This window comes from Bombina bombina, chromosome 4, assembly GCF_027579735.1.
Source record: "Bombina bombina isolate aBomBom1 chromosome 4, aBomBom1.pri, whole genome shotgun sequence".
Taxonomy (NCBI): Eukaryota; Metazoa; Chordata; class Amphibia; order Anura; family Bombinatoridae; genus Bombina; species Bombina bombina.
Genome location: NC_069502.1, coordinates 768825660 through 768848777, shown reverse-complemented (window position 1 = coordinate 768848777; position 23118 = coordinate 768825660). Strand labels below are relative to the sequence as shown.

At 42.1% G+C, this 23118-nt stretch overlaps 1 protein-coding gene across 1 annotated transcript in view; it reads left to right on the top strand.

Annotated features, from left to right (window-relative positions):
* The window catches only part of GPR137B (G protein-coupled receptor 137B), a 195499-nt gene that overhangs the window by 160176 nt on the left and 12205 nt on the right, over positions 1-23118 (top strand). The window contains exon 5 of the mRNA XM_053711100.1: positions 20428-20556. Within this exon, the coding sequence (XP_053567075.1) occupies positions 20428-20556 (129 nt within the window). The remainder of the gene's footprint in view (positions 1-20427; positions 20557-23118) is intronic.

The window sequence follows — 23118 nt, the reverse complement described above, 5'->3', positions numbered from 1 at the left end:
AGCCACTGCTCCCAGAATTTTCCCAAAGGTGCTAGGGTCCCTTCTAGCGGTTCTAAGACCGAGGGGCATTGCAGTGGCACCTTATCTAGACGACATTCTAATTCAAGCGTCGTCTCTTTCCAAGGCAAAGGCTCATACAGACACTGTTCTAGCCTTTCTCAGATCTCACGGGTGGAAGGTGAACGTAGAAAAGAGTTCCCTGTCTCCGTCAACAAGAGTTCCCTTTTTGGGAACAATAATAGATTCTTTAGAAATGAAGATCTTCCTGACAGAGGTCAGAAAGTCAAAGCTTCTAAACGCTTGTCAAGTTATTCACTCTATTCTGGAGCCTTCCATAGCTCAGTGCATGGAAGTAGTAGGATTGATGGTTGCAGCAATGGACATAGTTCCTTTTGCTCGAATTCATCTAAGACCATTACAACTGTGCATGCTCAATCAGTGGAATGGGGACTATGCAGACTTGTCTCCCCAGATTCAAGTAGACCAGGTAACCAGAGACTCACTCCGTTGGTGATTGACTCAGGATCACCTGTCTCAGGGAATGAGTTTCCGCAGACCAGAGTGGGTCATTGTCACGACCGACGCCAGTCTATTAGGCTGGGGCGCGGTCTGGGACTCCCTGAAAGCTCAGGGTCTATGGTCTCGGGAAGAGTCCCTTCTCCCGATAAACATCCTGGAACTGAGAGCGATATTCAATGTGCTCCGGGCTTGGCCTCAACTAGCGAAGGCCGGATTCATAAGATTCCAGTCGGACAACATGACGACTGTAGCTTACATCAACCATCAGGGAGGAACAAAGAGTTCCTTGGCGATGAGAGAGGTATCCAAGATCATCAAATGGGCGGAGGATCACTCCTGCCACCTATCTGCAATTCACATCCCAGGAGTAGACAACTGGGAGGCGGATTATTTGAGTCGTCAGACTTTCCATCCGGGGGAGTGGGAACTCCACCCGGAGGTCTTTGCCCAGTTAACTCAATTATGGGGCATTCCAGACATGGATCTGATGGCGTCCCGTCAGAACTTCAAGGTTCCCCGCTACGGGTCCAGATCCAGGGATCCCAAGGCGACTCTAGTGGATGCATTAGTGGTGCCTTGGTCGTTCAACCTAGCTTATTTGTTTCCACCGTTTCCTCTCCTTCCCAGGCTCGTAGCCAGGATCAAACAGGAGAAGGCCTCGGTGATTCTGATAGCTCCTGCGCGGCCACGCAGGACTTGGTATGCAGACCTGGTGAATATGTCATTGGTTCCACCATGGAAGCTACCTTTTGAGACAGGATCTTCTAGTACAAGGTCCATTCGAACATCCAAATCTAGTTTCTCTGCAGCTGACTGCTTGGAAATTGAACGCTTGATTTTATCCAAGCGTGGATTTTCAAATACAGTGATAGATACTCTGGTCCAAGCCAGAAAACCTGTGACTAGAAAGATTTACCATAAAATATGGAAAAAAATATATCTGTTGGTGTGAATCCAAGGGATTCTCCTGGAGTAAAATTAAAATTCCTAAGATTCTTTCCTTTCTCCAAGACAGTTTGGATAAAGGGTTGTCAGCGAGTTCTCTAAAAGGACAGATTTCTGCTTTATCTGTTTTGTTACACAAACGCCTGGCAGCTGTGCCAGATGTACAAGCTTTTGTACAGGCTTTGGTCAGAATCAAGCCTGTTTACAGAGCCATGACTCCTCCTTGGAGTCTAAATTTAGTTCTTTCAGTTCTTCAAGGGGTTCCGTTTGAACCTTTACATTCCATAGATATCAAGTTACTATCTTGGAAAGTTCTGTTTTTGGTTGCTATTTCTTCTGCTAGAAGAGTTTCTGAATTATCTGCTTTGCAGTGTGATCCACCCTATCTGGTGTTCCATTCAGATAAGGTCGTTTTGCGTACCAAGCCTGGTTTTCTTCCGAAAGTTGTTTCCAACAAGAATATTAACCAGGAAATAGTTGTTCCTTCTCTGTGTCCGAATCCAGTTTCAAAGAAGGAACGTTTGTTACACAATTTAGATGTAGTCCGTGCTTTAAAGTTTTATTTAGAAGCAACAAAGGATTTTAGACAAACCTCATCTTTGTTTGTCGTTTACTCTGGTAAGAGGAGAGGACAAAAAGCTACTGCTACCTCTCTTTCTTTCTGGCTGAAAAGCATTATCCGATTGGCTTATGAGACTGCCGGACGGCAGCCTCCTGAACGAATCACAGCTCACTCCACTAGGGCTGTGGCTTCCACATGGGCCTTCAAGAACGAGGCTTCTGTTGATCAGATATGTAAGGCAGCGACTTGGTCTTCTCTGCACACTTTTGCCAAATTTTACAAATTTGATACTTTTGCTTCTTCGGAGGCTATTTTTGGGAGAAAGGTTTTGCAAGCCGTGGTGCCTTCTGTTTAGGTAACCTGATTTGCTCCCTCCCTTCATCCGTGTCCTAAAGCTTTGGTATTGGTTCCCACAAGTAAGGATGACGCCGTGGACCGGACACACCAATGTTGGAGAAAACAGAATTTATGCTTACCTGATAAATTTCTTTCTCCAACGGTGTGTCTGGTCCACGGCCCGCCCTGGTTTTTTAATCAGGTTTGAAAAATTTCTTTCTCTATACACTAGTCACCACAGCACCCTATAGTTTCTCCTTTTTTTCTCCTAACCGTCGGTCGAATGACTGGGGGGCGGAGCCTGAGGAGGGGCTATATGGGCAGCTTTTGCTATGCTCTTTGCCATTTCCTGTTGGGGAAGAGAATATTCCCACAAGTAAGGATGACGCCGTGGACCGGACACACCGTTGGAGAAAGAAATTTATCAGGTAAGCATAAATTCTGTTTTTTCTTACTGCAGAGTATTAAATGTATGGGAGATTGTTCCTTCATGCTTATTTTTTAATTAATAGCTGTTTTTGCTAAAACCATCACCTATTGTTCTCAAAGATATGCCCATATAATTGGACAGACCCTGCAGAAAGAACAGATCTGGGGGCAGATTTATCATTTGTCTGGCGGACATGATCATATTCGCCAGACATCTATAAATGCCGACAGCATACGATAAATGCCGCCCCCTGCAGATTTGCGGCTAATCGGCCGCTAGCAGGGGGTGTCAATCAACCTGATCGTATGAGATCAGGCAGATTGATGTCTGCAGCCTCAGAGGCGGCAGACGAGTTAAGGAGCAGCAATCTTAAGACCGCTGCTTCTTAACTCCTGTTTCCGGAAAGCATGTAGGCTCGCACAGAAACGGGGGTATTTGACCCCCATTCAGGCCATGATAAATCGGCCCCTAGTCATGTTATCGGTTATTTTACTCAGTCTAATAGCTATTGGTGGAGTACGATGAACAAGAACATCTATTTCAGATGCAAAAATATCTTTCTCTTTAATGACCCCACTGTGAGGGTAATATACGCTGTTATCTCCCGTTTACATAGCTTTACAGAGCATGAAAAATGATTTTATATTTTCAATATAGGTGGCCCTTGCAACAGGCAAATCAGCTATTTTAACCCCTTGAGTGCTAACGACGGCTCTGAGCCGTCGCAGAGTTTCCCACTCTGGTGCTAACGACAGCTCAGAGCCGTCGCTAACACACTCCCTCCTTGAGGGAGATCTAAGGGCTCCCACCCGCTCCTACCCAGTCACCGCGCAACTTTATTTAAAGGGACATTAAACCCAATTTTTTTTTATTTCATTATTTGAAAGAGAGTGCCGTTTTAAACAACTTTCAAATTTACTTCTATTATGTAATTTGCTTCATTCTCTTGATATTCTTTGCAGAAAAGCATATCTAGATAGGCTCAGTTGCTGCTGATTGGTGGCTGCACATAGATGCCTCATGTTATTGGTTCACTCATGTGCATTGCTATTTCTTCAACAAACGATATCTAAAAAATGAAGCAAATTAGATAATAGAAGTAAATTAGAACATTGTTTAAAATTGTATTCTGTACCTGAATCACGAAAGAAAATATTTGGTTTTAGTGTCTCTTTAAAAAAGACAATGGACAATATAGGGAAAGGGGGCATGCTGCTTAGAAGTCTGTATCTCAGGCATCTAAGCAGCTACAGACCCCCAAGACCCACCATTGGAAAGCCTATTGTAAAAAATAAAAAAAAACTTTAAAACAGCTTAGCACCCAGGTGGGAAAGTGCTTAGCACTCAGTGTTAAATATCAAAATAAAGGTAAAGGGGATGGTAGTCAGCAATTTAATACAAACCATCAGGTAAAATGACTCATTATGAACACTTTAAAGGGGAGTAATATTTACAGTACAATGTCCCTTTCAAGCTATCCCTGTTTTAGCAGCATACACACATGTGCTGTACATGCTGTACACTGCCATTCATTAATTAACAATTAAAAGGACATGAAACCCAAATGTTTTCTTTCATGATTCAGATAGAGCATGCAATTTTAAACATCTTTCCTATTTACTTTTATGATCTAATTTGCATGGTTCTCTTGATATCCTTTGTTGAAAAGGATACCCAAGTAGGTACAGGAGTTGCTGATTGGTGGCTGCACATATATGACTCATGTTATTGGTTTACCTGATGTCTTCAGCTTGCTCCCAGTAGTGCATTGTTGCTCCTTCAATAAACAAATCGAAGAGAATTAAGCAAATTAGATAATAAAAGTAAAATGGAAATTTGTTTAAAATTGTATTCCTTATCTGAATCCTGAAAGAAAGATTTGTGTTTCATGTACCTTTGTCATCACTGACGCTACCGTTAATTCTTTTCAGAGGTGCAGCATTTGAAAGAGCTATAGCTTTTACTACAAGCATTTTTGCTAATGCAAGTACACTGTAATAATATTTCTATTGCAACTGGAATGCAGTAATGCACATTTCAGTTTTGGCTATTGTGTTTTAATGTTAACGCAAGCAAAAAAGCAATACGGAATACACTCCATCTGGTTTATAGACTATCCCACAGAGCTCCCACTTTTATAAACGTATTTAAGAAAATAATTTAGAATACTGTATTAAAGATTCTTTTATTTGCCAATGGGTATATTGAACATATTACTCATACACCTGATTTCAATATGGAATTATTTTCGGCTATATTTATAATAGTGTTAGATGGCAAAAAAATCTTATGCATACGTTTGTGCGGAACTTTGCAATATATTGCAATGCCTGGCAGTAGCTCTGTGCTTAATACATAGAGGGTTGGTTTGAACCAGATTTGCTCAGTATAACTATTGACGGCAACAGATTAGTTAAAGGGACAGTCTAGGCCAAAAAAAACTTTCATGATTCAGATAGAGCATGTAATTTTAAACAATTTTCCAATTTATTTTTTTCACCAATTTTGCTTTGTTCTCTTGGTATTCTTAGTTGAAAGCTTAACCTAGGCGGTTCATATGCTAATGTCTTAGACCTTGAAGCCCACCTCTTTTCAGAATGCATTTTAACAGTTTTTCACCACTAGAGGGTGTTAGTTCACATATTTCATATAGATAACACTGTGCACGTGAAGTTATCTGGGAGCAGGCACTGATTGGCTAAACTGCAAGTCTGTCAAAAGAACTGAAATAAAGGGGCAGTTTGCAGAGGCTTAGATACAAGATAATCACAGAGGTAAAAAGTAGATCAATATAACTCTGTTGGTTATGAAAACTGGGGAATGGGTAATAAAGGGATTATCTATCTTTTTAAAACAATAAAAATTCTGGTGTAGACTGTCCCTTTAAATAGCATAATTAAATCACAGAAGTTGCGTCCCTCACGTGAGACATCAGATTGCTTCTTTTTTTTTTAAGGATATATTTGTATTCTTTTTTTCTCTTGTTAAGTGTATCCAGTCCACAGATCATCCATTACTTGTGGGATATTCTCCTTCCCAGCAGGAAGTTGCAAGAGGATCACCCACAGCAGAGCTGCTATATAGCTCCTCCCCTCACTGCCATATCCAGTCATTCTCTTGCAACTCTCAACTAAGATGGAGGTCGTAAGAGGACTGTGGTGTTTTATACTTAGCTTATTTCTTCAATCAAAAGTTTGTTATTTTTAAATGGTACCGGAGTGTACTGTTTATCTCAGGCAGTATTTGGAAGAAGAATCTGCCTGTGTTTTCTATGATCTTAGCAGAAGTAACTAAGATCATTTGCTGTTCTCACATATTCTGAGGAGTGAGGTAACTTCAGAGGGGGAATAGCGTGCAGGTTTTCCTGCAATAAGGTATGTGCAGTTAAAATATTTTTCTAGGGATGGAATTTGCTAGAAAATAATGCTGATACCGAAGTAATGTAAGTAAAGCCTTAAATGCAGTGATAGCGACTGGTATCAGGCTTATTAATAGAGATACATACTCTTATAAAAGTGTATTTTAAAACGTTTGCTGGCATGTTTAATCGTTTTTTATATATGTTTGGTGATAAAACTTATTGGGGCCTAGTTTTTTCCACATGGCTGGCTTGAATTTTGCCTAGAAACAGTTCCTGGAGGCTTTCCACTGTTGTAATATGAGTGGGAGGGGCCTATTTTAGCGCTTTTTTGCGCAGAAAAAATTACAGACACAGACATCCAGCTTCTTCCTGCATGTTCCAGGACTTCTCTGGAGGGCTCAAAAGGCTTCAAAAGTCGTATTGAGGGAGGTAAAAAGCCACAGTAGAGCTGTGGCAGTTGTTGTGACTGTTTAAAAAACGTTTTTGTTATTCCGTTTTTGGTATTAAGGGGTTAATCATCCATTTGCAAGTGGGTGCAATGCTCTGCTAACTTGTTACATACACTGTAAAAATTTCGTTAGTGTAACTGCCTTTTTTCACTGTTATTTCAAATTTGGACAAAATTTGTGTTTCTTAAAGGTGCAGTAACGTTCTTTATATTGCTTGTAAACTTGTTTTAAGTGTTTTCCAAGCTTGCTAGTCTCATTGCTAGTCTGTTTAAACATGTCTGATACAGAGGAACCTACTTGTTCATTATGTTTGAATGCCATGGTGGAGCCCCATAGGAGAATGTGTACTAAATGTATTGATTTCACCTTAAACAGTAAAGATCAGTCTTTATCTATAAAAGAATTATCACCAGAGGGTTCTGTCGAGGGGGAAGTTATGCCGACTAACTCTCCCCACGTGTCAGACCCTTCGCCTCCCGCTCAGGGGACGCACGCTAATATGGCGCCAATTACATCAGGGACGCCCATAGCGATTACCTTGCAGGACATGGCTGCAATCATGAATAATACCCTGTCAGAGGTATTATCTAGATTGCCTGAATTAAGAGGCAAGCGCGATAGCTCTGGGGTTAGGAGAGATACAGAGCGCGCAAATGCTGTAAGAGCCATGTCTGATACTGCGTCACAGTATGCAGAACATGAGGACGGTGAGCTTCATTCTGTGGGTGACATCTCTGACTCGGGGAAACCTGATTCAGAGATTTCTAATTTTAAATTTAAGCTTGAGAACCTCCGTGTATTGCTTGGGGAGGTATTAGCTGCTCTGAATGACTGTAACACAGTTGCAATTCCAGAGAAATTGTGTAGGCTGGATAGATACTATGCGGTGCCGGTGTGTACTGACGTTTTTCCTATACCTAAAAGGCTTACAGAAATTATTAGCAAGGAGTGGGATAGACCTGGTGTGCCCTCTTCCCCACCTCCTATATTTAGAAAAATGTTTCCAATAGACGCCACTACACGGGACTTATGGCAGACGGTCCCTAAGGTGGAGGGAGCAGTTTCTACTTTAGCAAAGCGTACCACTATCCCGGTTGAGGACAGTTGTGCTTTTTCAGATCCAATGTATAAAAAATTAGAGGGTTACCTTAAGAAAATGTTTATTCAACAAGGTTTTATTTTACAGCCCCTTGTATGCATTGCGCCTGTCACTGCTGCGGCGGCATTCTGGTTTGAGGCCCTGGAAGAGGCCATCCATACAGCTCCATTGGAGGAAATTATTGACAAGCTTAGAACGCTTAAGCTAGCTAACTCATTTGTTTCTGATGCCATTGTTCATTTGACTAAACTAACGGCTAAGAATTCCGGATTCGCCATCCAGGCGCGTAGGGCGCTATGGCTTAAATCCTGGTCAGCTGACGTGACTTCAAAATCTAAGTTACTCGACATTCCTTTCAAGGGGCAGACCTTATTCGGGCCTGGCTTGAAGGAAATTATTGCTGACATTACTGGAGGCAAGGGTCATACCCTTCCTCAGGACAGGGCCAAATCAAAGGCCAAACAGTCTAATTTTCGTGCCTTTCGAAATTTCAAGGCAGGAGCAGCATCAACTTCCTCCGCTTCAAAACAAGAGGGAACTGTTGCTCATTCCAGACAGGCCTGGAAACCTAACCAGTCCTGGAACAAGGGCAAGCAGGCCAGAAAACCTGCTGCTGCCCCCAAGACAGCATGAAGGAACGGCCCCCTATCCGGAAACGGATCTAGTGGGGGGCAGACTTTCTCTCTTCGCCCAGGCGTGGGCAAGAGATGTTCAAGATCCCTAGGCGTTGGAGATCATATCTCAGGGATATCTTCTGGACTTCAAAGCTTCTCCTCCACAAGGGAGATTTCATCTTTCAAGGTTATCAGCAAACCAGATAAAGAAAGAGGCATTCCTAAGCTGTGTGCAAGACCTCCTAGTAATGGGAGTGATCCATCCAGTTCCGCGGACGGAACAGGGACAGGGGTTTTATTCAAATCTGTTTGTGGTTCCCAAGAAAGAGGGAACCTTCAGACCAATCTTGGATCTAAAGATCTTAAACAAATTCCTCAGAGTTCCATCATTCAAAATGGAAACTATTCGGACCATCCTACCCATGATCCAAGAGGGTCAGTACATGACCACAGTGGACTTAAAGGATGCCTACCTTCACATACCGATTCACAAAGATCATCATCGGTTCCTAAGGTTTGCCTTTCTAGACAGGCATTACCAATTTGTAGCTCTTCCCTTCGGGTTGGCTACAGCCCCGAGAATCTTTACAAAGGTTCTGGGCTCACTTCTGGCGGTTCTAAGACCGCGAGGCATAGCGGTGGCTCCGTATCTAGACGACATCCTGATACAGGCGTCAAGCTTTCAAATTGCCAAGTCTCATACAGAGATAGTTCTGGCATTTCTGAGGTCGCATGGGTGGAAAGTGAACGTGGAAAAGAGTTCTCTATCCCCACTCACAAGAGTCACCTTCCTATGGACTCTTATAAATTCTGTAGAGATGAAAATTTACCTGACGGAGTCCAGGTTATCAAAACTTCTAAATGCTTGCCGTGTCCTTCATTCCATTCCACGTCCGTCAGTGGCTCAGTGCATGGAAGTAATCGGCTTAATGGTAGCGGCAATGGACATCTCAGACCGCTGCAATTATGCATGCTAAGTCAGTGGAATGGGGATTACTCAGATTTGTCCCCTCTACTAAATCTGGATCAAGAGACCAGAGATTCTCTTCTCTGGTGGCTATCTCGGGTCCATCTGTCCAAGGGTATGACCTTTCGCAGGCCAGATTGGACGATTGTAACAACAGATGCCAGCCTTCTAGGTTGGGGCGCAGTCTGGAATTCCCTGAAGGCTCAGGGATCGTGGACTCAGGAGGAGAAACTCCTCCCAATAAATATTCTGGAGTTAAGAGCAATATTCAATGCTCTTCTAGCTTGGCCTCAGTTAGCAACCCTGAGGTTCATCAGATTTCAGTCGGACAACATCACGACTGTGGCTTACATCAACCATCAAGGGGGAACCAGGAGTTCCCTAGCGATGTTAGAAGTCTCAAAGATAATTCGCTGGGCAGAGTCTCACTCTTGCCATCTGTCAGCGATCCACATCCCAGGCGTAGAGAACTGGGAGGCGGATTTTCTAAGTCGTCAGACTTTTCATCCGGGGGAGTGGGAACTCCATCCGGAGGTGTTTGCTCAACTGATCCATCGTTGGGGCAAACCTGATCTGGATCTCATGGCGTCTCGCCAGAACGCCAAGCTTCCTTGTTACGGATCCAGGTCCAGGGACCCGGGAGCGAAGCTGATAGATGCTCTAGCAGCTCCTTGGTTCTTCAACCTGGCTTATGTGTTTCCACCGTTTCCTCTGCTCCCTCGACTGATTGCCAAAATCAAGCAGGAGAGAGCATCAGTGATTCTGATAGCGCCTGCGTGGCCACGCAGGACCTGGTATGCAGACCTAGTGGACATGTCATCCTCTCCACCATGGAGTAGGGGAAGAATCAGCGCTAGTTATAACCTAAAGCCAAATACAAGTAGGGACCCTCTCAAGAAATCCCTTGGGTGTGTAGCTACAGAAAAGTGGAAGTATTGGCGCTTACAGCTAGGATAGATCTATATTTATATGAAAATACGAATAAATAATACAAAATATATATATATATATATATATATATAAGAGCAAGAAATAATATAGGATATATTATGGGGCTTCTAAGAGATTGCTTAAATGATACAACACTCTAGAAAAGATAACAAGATAATTTAATATTAGTAGATTAATAAATACAATTGATAAAGAACAATGTCTAAAATATCAAGCACAATTACAATATAAAATTAAAGGGAAGGGGTGTGCAGGGCAGTAGAACCTAACTCTAAAGACTAGCTCAAACAAGCAGATTACAATAGAGAGGTACAATGTCAAGCAGAACGATTCCCTATTCCTAAATAGTAAGCTAAAATACACAAGTGGATAGGAGATGACCTCGGTAATGTAAATAAAACACTCGATAATAAAACACTCAATAATAAAACACTCAAATATAGAATCTGGACGTCCAGTATTAAAATAATAGGGATAAACGTGTAAAAGAAAATAATCTAAAAGGGTTAAATATAAACAATGATCAGAATAAATTGTCCCGTAAGAGCAAATATATATATATAGGCTCAGTAAGCAACGATGGTATTGTATATCACCAGTAGTCTACTGGAGCTTAGTCTATTCACTTTATGCTCTCAGATGTAGTTGATCTTGCTCATCGAGTATTGGATCAAACGTAAACACATTTGAGAGTGGTACCTTAAGCTTTGTTAAGAAGAGAGAAGGCAGCTGTCTGTAGTAGAGTGGATTGATCTTTTCCGTCTCTATTCAGTAGTCGGTCTGTGTCCGATAACCGCCTCTTCAAAATCACAAGAGCAGTGTATCCAGTAGCCAGCTTAGGCTTTGCTGGCGTCTTCTGTTTCTGCACGGCCGGTCACGTGATGCTGTGTCAGCTGTCAGGTAGCGTGTAGCCGTAACAGCTGTTTTTACCTGTGTCCGCGCACTCTCTGCTTTCAGTGAAAGCTAAGTCGGTATATTCAGAATTGGTGTGTTGGAAGTTCCTCCTTCCAGGCATACAGCTGAGGGCAAACTCTTAATGGAAAGTAGCAGCACTCCTCTTTTTAGATAGAAATAGAGGGTGATGTAAATGTCTCAAAGGTGGATGGTAGTAAACAACTTCAACGCGTTTCTCCCCTTCCTGGGGCTTTTTCAAGAAGGCCTTTCCACCATGGACTCTGCCTCTGAGGCAGGACCTTCTAATACAAGGTCCTTTCAATCATCCAAATCTAATTTCTCTGAGACTGACTGCATGGAGATTGAACGCTTGATCCTATCAAGGCGTGGCTTCTCAGAGTCAGTCATTGATACCTTAATACAGGCACGAAAGCCTGTCACCAGGAAAATCTACCATAAGATATGGCGTAAATAACTTTTTTGGTGTGAATCCAAGAATTACTCATGGAGTAAGGTTAGGATTCCTAGGATATTGTCCTTTCTCCAAGAGGGTTTGGACAAAGGATTATCAGCTAGTTCTTTAAAAGGACAGATTTCTGCTCTTTCTATTCTTTTGCACAAGCGTCTGGCAGAGGTTCCAGACGTCCAGGCATTTTGTCAGGCTTTGGTTAGAATTAAGCCTGTGTTTAAAACTGTTGCTCCCCCGTGGAGCTTAAACTTGGTTCTTAAAGTTCTTCAAGGAGTTCCGTTTGAACCCCTTCATTCCATTGATATTAAACTTTTATCTTGGAAAGTTCTGTTTTTGATGGCTATTTCCTCGACTCGAAGAGTCTCTGAGCTATCTGCCTTACAATGTGATTCTCCTTATCTGATTTTTCATGCAGATAAGGTAGTTCTGCGTACCAAACCTGGGTTTTTACCTAAGGTGGTTTCTAACAAGATTATCAATCAAGAGATTGTTGTTCCATCATTGTGTCCTAATCCTTCTTCAAAGAAGGAACGTCTCTTACATAATCTGGACGTAGTCCGTGCCTTGAAGTTTTACTTACAAGCTACTAAAGGTTTTCGCCAAACATCTTCCCTGTTTGTCGTTTACTCTGGACAGAGGAGAGGTCAAAAAGCTTCGGGAACCTCTCTTTCCTTTTGGCTTCGGAGCATAATTCGCTTAGCCTATGAGACTGCTGGACAGCAGCCCCCTGAAAGGATTACAGCTCATTCTACTAGAGCTGTGGCTTCCACCTGGGCCTTTAAAAATGAGGCCTCTGTTGAACAGATTTGCAAGGCTGCGACTTGGTCTTCGATTCACACCTTTTCAATATTTTACAAATTTGATACTTTTGCTTCTTCGGAGGCTGTTTTTGGGAGAAAGGTTCTTCAGGCAGTGGTTCCTTCCGTTTAATCCTGCCTTGTCCCTCCCATCATCCGTGTACTTTAACTTTGGTATTGGTATCCCATAAGTAATGGATGATCCGTGGACTGGATAAACTTAACAAGAGAAAACATAATTTATGCTTACCTGATAAATTTGTTTCTCTTAAACTACAGTCACCACTGCACCCTATGGTTTCTCCTTTCTCGGCTTGTTTCGGTCGAATGACTGGATATGGCAGTGAGGGGAGGAGCTATATAGCAGCTCTGCTGTGGGTGATCCTCTTGCAACTTCCTGTTGGGAAGGAGAATATCCCATAAGTAATGGATGATCCGTGGACTGGATACACTACAAGAGAAATAAATTTATCAGGTAAGCATAAATTATGGGGGTTTTTTGGGTTTTTTTTGAGCTTTGTACTTATCCATATAATCAAATTGGTTGTAATTTATCCACAGACTTGTAAGGCAGTGATACCAGATGATTTCTCCCCCCTTTTTTATTTAAAAAAAAAAAAAAAAAGGATTCTGCCATTTGGTTAAGGATACATATTGTTTATAAGTACGATAAATGTATAGAAACATCAAATAATCACGTAAACCTAAGAAATTATATATTTAGAACAATATTTGAAGATACACACACAAACATAACTGACAATAGAATCCAGTTCCAAAGGGTCTATGTGTACACAAAAATATGAACAAAAAAATCTTATATGCACACAAAATGCTAATAAGTCCAAAAATGTAATAAGAATTAAGAAAACACAGATAACGAGAAATTGACAGTAAGAAATAAGATAAAAATATACTAAGAAATGTGGGTTAAAAATTCTATTAATACATCATAATTATGGCCTTTTTTGTTTACATATAGTTTACATATAGTATCCCTTTCTGGTATAGTGTTCCACTACAGATATTCGTTTATCTACGTTTTATATAAACTAGTTCTAAATTAGTTTCATATATGGAGAAAAGTGGACAATTTTAAATTCGGTACTTTGTTCTTAAAGGGATATGAAACCAATTTTTTTTTTCTTTCATACCACCAATCGGCAAGCGCTACCCAAGGGCTGAACAAAAAATGGGACAGCTCCTAAGCTTACATTCCTGTTTTTCAAGTAAAGATACCAAGAAAAATTATAAAAAATGATAATAGAAGTAAATTAGAAAGTCGCTTAAACTTGCATGCTCTATCAGAATCATGATTCATAATCCCTTTAAGGAATTAGTTTTTTTTAGCTGGTATATCCACTTCTATTTCCCGTCTTCCAAAAGCACATATCATTAAAGGGACATTAAACCCAAAATATTTTCTCCAACATAGGTGTGTCCGGTCCACGGCGTCATCCTTACTTGTGGGATATTCTCTTCCCCAACAGGAAATGGCAAAGAGCCCAGCAAAGCTGGTCACATGATCCCTCCTAGGCTCCGCCTACCCCAGTCATTCTCTTTGCCGTTGTACAGGCAACATCTCCACGGAGATGGCTTAGAGTTTTTTAGTGTTTAACTGTAGTTTTTATTATTCAATCAAGAGTTTGTTATTTTAAAATAGTGCTGGTATGTACTATTTACTCAGAAACAGAAAAGAGATGAAGATTTCTGTTTGTATGAGGAAAATGATTTTAGCAACCGTCACTAAAATCCATGGCTGTTCCACACAGGACTGTTGAGAGCAATTAACTTCAGTTGGGGGAACAGTGTGCAGACTTTTGCTGCTTGAGGTATGACACATTCTAACAAGACGATGTAATGCTGGAAGCTGTCATTTTCCCTATGGGATCCGGTAAGCCATGTTTATTACGATCGTAAATAAGGGCTTCAAAAAGGGCTTATTAAGACTGTGGACTTTTTCTGGGCTAAATCGATTCATTATTAACACATATTTAGCCTTGAGGAATCATTTTATCTGGGTATTTTGATATAATAATATCGGCAGGCACTGTTTTAGACACCTTATTCTTTAGGGGCTTTCCCAAAGCATAGGCAGAGCCTCATTTTCGCGCCGGTGTTGCGCACTTGTTTTTGAGAGGCATGGCATGCAGTCGCATGTGAGAGGAGCTCTGATACTTAGAAAAGACTTTCTGAAGGCGTCATTTGGTATCGTATTCCCCTTGGGGCTTGGTTGGGTCTCAGCAAAGCAGATACCAGGGACTGTAAAGGGGTTAAAGTTCAAAACGGCTCCGGTTCCGTTATTTTAAGGGTTAAAGCTTCCAAATTTGGTGTGCAATACTTTTAAGGCTTTAAGACACTGTGGTGAAAATTTGGTGAATTTTGAACAATTCCTTCATGTTTTTTCGCAATTGCAGTAATAAAGTGTGTCCAGTTTAAAATTTAAAGTGACAGTAACGGTTTTATTTTAAAACGTTTTTTGTACTTTGTTATCAAGTTTATGCCTGTTTAACATGTCTGAACTACCAGATAGACTGTGTTCTGAATGTGGGGAAGCCAGAATTCCTATTCATTTAAATAAATGTGATTTATGTGATAATGACAATGATGCCCAAGATGATTCCTCAAGTGAGGGGAGTAAGCATGGTACTGCATCATTCCCTCCTTCGTCTACACGAGTCTTGCCCACTCAGGAGGCCCCTAGTACATCTAGCGCGCCAATTCTCCTTACTATGCAACAATTAACGGCTGTAATGGATAATTCTGTCAAAAACATTTTAGCCAAAATGAACCCTTATCAGCGTAAGCGCGACTGCTCTGTTTTAGATACTGAAGAGCATGACGACGCTGATAACAATATTTCTGAAGGGCCCCCAACCCAGTCTGATGGGGCCAGGGAGGTTTTGTCTGAGGGAGAAATTACTGATTCAGGGAACATTTCTCAACAAGCTGAACCTGATGTGATTGCATTTAAATTTAAGTTGGAACATCTCCGCATTCTGCTTAAGGAGGTATTATCCACTCTGGATGATTGTGACAAGTTGGTCATCCCAGAGAAACTATGTAAAATGGACAAGTTCCTAGAGGTGCCGGGGCTCCCAGAAGCTTTTCCTATACCCAAGCGGGTGGCGGACATTGTTAATAAAGAATGGGAAAGGCCCGGTATTCCTTTCGTCCCTCCCCCCATATTTAAAAAATTGTTTCCTATGGTCGACCCCAGAAAGGACTTATGGCAGACAGTCCCCAAGGTCGAGGGAGCGGTTTCCACTATAAACAAACGCACCACTATACCCATAGAGGATAGTTGTGCTTTCAAAGATCCTATGGATAAAAAATTAGAAGGTTTGCTTAAAAAGATGTTTGTTCAGCAGGGTTACCTTCTACAACCAATTTCATGCATTGTCCCTGTCGCTACAGCCGCATGTTTCTGGTTCGATGAGCTGATAAAGGCGGTCGATAGTGATTCTCCTCCTTATGAGGAGATTATGGACAGAATCAATGCTCTCAAATTGGCTAATTCTTTCACCCTAGACGCCACTTTGCAATTGGCTAGGTTAGCGGCTAAGAATTCTGGGTTTGCTATTGTGGCGCGCAGAGCGCTTTGGTTGAAATCTTGGTCGGCTGATGCGTCTTCCAAGAACAAGCTACTTAACATTCCTTTCAAGGGGAAAACGCTGTTTGGCCCTGACTTGAAAGAGATTATCTCTGATATCACTGGGGGTAAGGGCCACGCCCTTCCTCAGGATCGGCCTTTCAAGGCAAAAAATAAACCTAATTTTCGTCCCTTTCGTAGAAACGGACCAGCCCAAAGTGCTACGTCCTCTAAGCAAGAGGGTAATACTTCTCAAGCCAAGCCAGCTTGGAGACCAATGCAAGGCTGGAACAAGGGTAAGCAGGCCAAGAAACCTGCCACTGCTACCAAGACAGCATGAAATGTTGGCCCCCGATCCGGGACCGGATCTGGTGGGGGGCAGACTCTCTCTCTTCGCTCAGGCTTGGGCAAGAGATGTTCTGGATCCTTGGGCGCTAGAAATAGTCTCCCAAGGTTATCTTCTGGAATTCAAGGGACTTCCCCCAAGGGGGAGGTTCCACAGGTCTCAGTTGTCTTCAGACCATATAAAAAGACAGGCATTCTTACATTGTGTAGAAGACCTGTTAAAGATGGGAGTGATTCATCCTGTTCCATTAAGAGAACAAGGGATAGGGTTCTACTCCAATCTGTTCATAGTTCCCAAAAAAGAGGGAACGTTCAGACCAATCTTAGATCTCAAGATCTTAAACAAGTTTCTCAAGGTTCCATCGTTCAAGATGGAAACCATTCGAACTATTCTTCCTTCCATCCAGGAAGGTCAATTCATGACCACGGTGGATTTAAAGGATGCGTATCTACATATTCCTATCCACAAGGAACATAATCGGTTCCTGAGGTTCGCATTCCTGGACAAACATTACCAGTTCGTGGCGCTTCCTTTCGGATTAGCCACTGCTCCAAGGATTTTCACAAAGGTACTAGGGTCCCTTCTAGCTGTGCTAAGACCAAGGGGCATTGCTGTAGTACCTTACTTGGACGACATTCTAATTCAAGCGTCGTCCCTTCCTCAAGCAAAGGCTCACACGGACATTGTCCTGGCCTTTCTCAGATCTCACGGATGGAAAGTGAACGTGGAAAAGAGTTCTCTATCTCCGTCAACAAGGGTTCCCTTCTTGGGAACAATAATAGACTCCTTAGAAATGAGGATTTTTCTGACAGAGGCCAGAAAAACAAAGCTTCTAGACTCTTGTCGGATACTTCATTCCGTTCCTCTTCCTTCCATAGCTCAGTGCATGGAAGTGATCGGGTTGATGGTAGCGGCAATGGACATAGTTCCTTTTGCGCGCATTCATCTAAGACCATTACAACTGTGCATGCTCAGTCAGTGGAATGGGGACTATACAGACTTGTCTCCGAAGATACAAGTAAATCAGAGGACCAGAGACTCACTCCGTTGGTGGCTGTCCCTGGACAACCTGTCACGAGGGATGACATTCCGCAGACCAGAGTGGGTCATTGTCACGACCGACGCCAGTCTGATGGGCTGGGGCGCGGTCTGGGGATCCCTGAAAGCTCAGGGTCTTTGGTCTCGGGAAGAATCTCTGTTACCGATAAATATTCTGGAACTGAGAGCGATATTCAATGCTCTCAAGGCTTGGCCTCAGCTAGCGAGGGCCAAGTTCATACGGTTTCAATCAGACAACATGACAACTGTTGCGTACATCAACCATCAGGGGGGAACAAGGAGTTCCCTGGCGATGGAAGAAGTGACCAAAATCATTCTATGGGCGGAGTCTCACTCCTGCCACCTGTCTGCTATCCACATCCCAGGAGTGGAAAATTGGGAAGCGGATTTTCTGAGTCGTCAGACATTGCATCCGGGGGAGTGGGAACTCCATCCGGAAATCTTTGCCCAAGTCACTCAGCTGTGGGGCATTCCAGACATGGATCTGATGGCCTCTCGTCAGAACTTCAAAGTTCCTTGCTACGGGTCCAGATCCAGGGATCCCAAGGCGGCTCTAGTGGATGCACTAGTAGCACCTTGGACCTTCAAACTAGCTTATGTGTTCCCGCCGTTTCCTCTCATCCCCAGGCTGGTAGCCAGGATCAATCAGGAGAGGGCGTCGGTGATCTTGATAGCTCCTGCGTGGCCACGCAGGACTTGGTATGCAGATCTGGTGAATATGTCATCGGCTCCACCTTGGAAGCTACCTTTGAGACGAGACCTTCTTGTTCAGGGTCCGTTCGAACATCCGAATCTGGTTTCACTCCAGCTGACTGCTTGGAGATTGAACGCTTGATCTTATCGAAGCGAGGGTTCTCAGATTCTGTTATAGATACTCTTGTTCAGGCCAGAAAGCCTGTAACTAGAAAGATTTACCACAAAATTTGGAAAAAATATATCTGTTGGTGTGAATCTAAAGGATTCCCTTGGGACAAGGTTAAGATTCCTAGGATTCTATCCTTCCTTCAAGAAGGATTGGACAAAGGACTATCTGCAAGTTCCCTGAAGGGACAGATTTCTGCCTTGTCTGTGTTACTTCACAAAAAGCTGGCCGCTGTGCCAGATGTTCAAGCCTTTGTTCAGGCTCTGGTTAGAATTAAGCCTGTTTACAAACCTTTGACTCCTCCTTGGAGTCTCAATTTAGTTCTTTCAGTTCTTCAGGGGGTTCCGTTTGAACCCTTGCATTCCGTTGATATTAAGATATTATCTTGGAAAGTTTTGTTTTTAGTTGCAATTTCTTCTGCTAGGAGAGTTTCAGAATTATCTGCTCTGCAGTGTTCTCCTCCTTATCTGGTGTTCCATGCAGATAAGGTGGTTTTACGTACTAAACCTGGTTTTCTTCCAAAAGTTGTTTCTAATAAAAACATTAACCAGGAGATTATCGTACCTTCTCTGTGTCCGAAACCAGTTTCAAAGAAGGAACGTTTGTTGCACAATTTGGATGTTGTTCGCGCTCTAAAATTCTATTTAGATGCTACAAAGGATTTTAGACAAACATCTTCCTTGTTTGTTGTTTATTCCGGTAAAAGGAGAGGGCAAAAAGCAACTTCTACCTCTCTCTCTTTTTGGATTAAAAGCATCATCAGATTGGCTTATGAGACTGCCGGACGGCAGCCTCCCGAAAGAATCACAGCTCATTCCACTAGGGCTGTGGCTTCCACATGGGCCTTCAAGAACGAGGCTTCTGTTGATCAGATATGTAGGGCAGCGACTTGGTCTTCACTGCACACTTTTACCAAATTTTACAAGTTTGATACTTTTGCTTCTTCTGAGGCTATTTTTGGGAGAAAGGTTTTGCAAGCCGTGGTGCCTTCCATTTAGGTGACCTGATTTGCTCCCTCCCTTCATCCGTGTCCTAAAGCTTTGGTATTGGTTCCCACAAGTAAGGATGACGCCGTGGACCGGACACACCTATGTTGGAGAAAACAGAATTTATGTTTACCTGATAAATTACTTTCTCCAACGGTGTGTCCGGTCCACGGCCCGCCCTGGTTTTTTTTTAATCAGGTCTGATAATTTATTTTCTTTAACTACAGTCACCACGGTACCATATGGTTTCTCCTATGCAAATATTCCTCCTTAACGTCGGTCGAATGACTGGGGTAGGCGGAGCCTAGGAGGGATCATGTGACCAGCTTTGCTGGGCTCTTTGCCATTTCCTGTTGGGGAAGAGAATATCCCACAAGTAAGGATGACGCCGTGGACCGGACACACCGTTGGAGAAAGTAATTTATCAGGTAAACATAAATTCTGTTTTTTGCATGATTCAGATAGAACATACAGTTTTAAAAAACTTTCCAATTTACTTCTATTATCAAATTTGTTTTATTCGCTTGGTGTTTTTCGTTAACCCCTTAAGGACCAGCGACGTACCCTGTATGTCGCTAGCCTTTTTTTGGAACTTGATTGTTTTATAGTGCGGTCTTGCCACCAACGTTGAGACTGCTCTATTCCACAAAGCCTTCTGGAGGGAGGGCATTAATAGCGTGTTCTTGCTAGACTTGTGCTTTTATGTCCTGAAAAAACCCTTAACGACCAGTGACATACAGGGTACATTGTGGTCATTAAGGGGTTAAAGGAACATCAATGCACTTCTGGGAGCTAGCTAAACACTTCAGGTGAGCCAATGACCAGAAGCATTTCAGTGCAGCCACCAATCAGCAGCTCACTCCAAGTAGGGCACTGCTGCTTTAAAGTCTATCTAGATATACTTTTCAAACATGGATACCAAGAGAACGAAGCAAATCCGATAATAGACATAAATTGGAAAGTTGTTTAAAACTGCATGCTCTAGCTAAATCATGAAATGAAAAAAACATAGGTTTTCTTTCCCTTTAATTACTTCTATGCAAAGGATGACAGTGTTCCTTGCTGAGTTCAGATGACTATGCTATGTTTTGTGTCAATTTTGCTTCTCATCTTTATTTAGTGGCAAATTGAGTAAAGTCCTATTTATTGATCATATTTTTCTTCTTCATTTTATTTTCCTTATAAATAGGCTGATTTAAAGTGCAAACTTGGAGATACTGGCTACATTGTCTTTGGAATAATCCTTTTTGTTTGGGAACTGCTACCGACGAGTTTAGTGGTTTACTACTTCCGTGTGCGAAACTCTGCTCAGGATATGGTAGGTACAATACCATCATAACTACAACAGATGAGCTAGTGGACAGTATTCAGCTTTGTTTATTCATTATTTGATGGTTAAGCACATTTTAGTGAATATATATCAAAGACTATAGCAGCATGCTAACAGTACTCAGGATACTCAAATAGTCAGTGGAGGAGCAGCTGTCAATAATAGTAATGTTTGTGTATAAAGCTCCAACAGGTAATGACGTGCTGGATAGTTCATGTTAAAATAAGTTACACTAATAACAAGCTGTGATTGAGAAGCTCACTGTAATTAAATGGTTTGTAAAATGTTAAACACAGTTAAATGTATTCCTCTGCATAAAGTAGAGCATGATTTTGTTTTTTTAAAACTATTAAATAAAAGCTACATTTTTATACAAGGTCTACCTCACTTATCCCCCACACACACAAACACAGACACTATAATGTACTTGAAGGTTCATTCTAGTGAAAAAAAATGACATGTTCTTTTCTTTTTATTGACACAGTGAGTCCACGGATCATCATGCTTACTATTGTGAATATCACTTTTGACCAGCAGGAGGAAGCAAAGAGCACCACAGCAAAGCTGTTAAATACCACTCCGTTACCCACAACCCCTAGTCATTCTCTTTGCTTGTATCAGTTGCAAGGAGGGGTAAAGTTAGGTGTCTGATTCTTCAATCAAGACTTTGTTATTTTTAAGCAGAGCAGGTTTGCTCTGTTTTCCTGAGGTGTAGTCGTAGTCCATGTCAGTCTCTTCAGTTGAGCAGTGGTGGCTTTTAAGCATTTGGGAATTGGCGGGGTATAATCCCCACTGTGCCTCCCAATTAGTCTTTTGCTGCCCTTATTTTAAAAGATCTAAGTAGGTTTACTTGGTCTTTTTTTGCTTTTCCACAGGTCCATGTGAGGGATGAAACCTTGTGAGCTGCCGGGCAGACTGTGATGAAGGTAAGTGCTACTTTTATTTTTCTGATGGAGGAGCTCAGATTTTTTTTTAGCACTTATGGGGTTCAGATTTGAATCCTGCTTATGTGCAGTTTTTTTTTATTATGGCAGTACTTGTGTTTTTTTGTGTGGGGCACTGTGAGGATGGAGCTCTCCTTTATTTTGGCTCTGTTCGTTAGTGTTTGTGTGTCAGGGACATTAGATATGTTTGCTGGTGTTTTGGAGCGTGTCATGCTCTTTCCTTTCCTCCCGGTGGCTGTTTGCAATGTTTAGTATAATGCTGGCCGGGGTGGTGATGAGGCACGCCCATAATGGGTGCAGTTTCCTTGGCGCAAGTTTTCGTGCGCTCTTTCTTTAACTTTTAGGAGCTGTGGAAGTGTTTTGTTTTAGCTGCGGTCAGCATGTTTCTAGTGTGGGCGGACCTGGTGCTGTTTTTCCTTGGAGTCCGGATTGATTTGTTTGTTCCGGTTGGAGGGGGTCAGGTAAGCACCTCGGCAAGGTTTTGTTGAGGTGTAGAGGTGTGCTGCAGGGGTCCTGGGTTCATTGTGTGGTGTTTTAATACTTTTTCTTAAAGGGATATTAACAGTTTTTATTTTTATATAAAATAAATTCAAGTTTTTTATTTTAGTCTTGTGTGTTTGAGCGGGACCAAGAGGACTTGCAAGCTGTTACTTGCAATCTATGTTTAGATGCTAATGTGGAGCCTCCTATCCCTTTTTGTTCCTCATGTATAGAGAGAAAATTACATAACAGGGATAGGCTTTTTGATTCAGAGCCTTCATTTTCTAAGGAGAATGTTGTTCAGGAGTCTCCTGTTCAAGCTGTTGCACAGCTTTCTCCCCAATCATCCCAATCTCAATCCTCTTCTCATGCAGTGCCCTGCGTTTCATTTTAGGTTGGTTAATCTTTGCAGGAAAGGGCTACTCGCATATCCTCTGCTGTATCTGAGACTTTGTCTGCTTTTCCTGTATTGCAGGGGAAGCTCATAAGGAAGTATAAGGTTCCTGACTCTGTTATGTCAAATGTTTCTTCCCTTAGGTCTGAGGAGGAAGATACTTCAGTAGCGTCTGAGGGTGAAATTTCAGACTCTGATAGCGTAATTCCTTCTGCTGATTCTGAGGTTGTTTCTTTCAGATTTAAGCTGGATTCGACGATCATAGTTACTCCCAAGAAGACTAGTAAACTTAATAAGTTTTTTGAGGTTCCTTCTGTGGCAGAAGTTTTTCCTGTTCCAGATCGTGTTTCAGAGATTATTACACGGGAATGGGAGAAACCTGGTATTCATTTCCTATTGCAGATTCTATTAAGGAATCTTGGCAGATGATTCCTAAGGTAGAAGGAGCTATTTCCACTTTAGCCAAGAGGACCACTATTCCTATTGAGGATAGTTGTTCTCTTAAGGATCCCATGTATAAGAAGTTGGAGGCTTTGCTTAAAAGGATGTATGTTCACCAGGGGTTTCAATGGCAGCCTGCTATGTGTATTGCTATGATTACCAGTGCGGCTGCATATTGGTTTGATGCATTGTCTGATTCTATTCAGCAGGATACTCCTCTTGCAGAGATTCAGGATAGAATTAGGGCTTTAAAATTGGCTAATTCTTTTATTGCGGATGCTTCTTTACAGG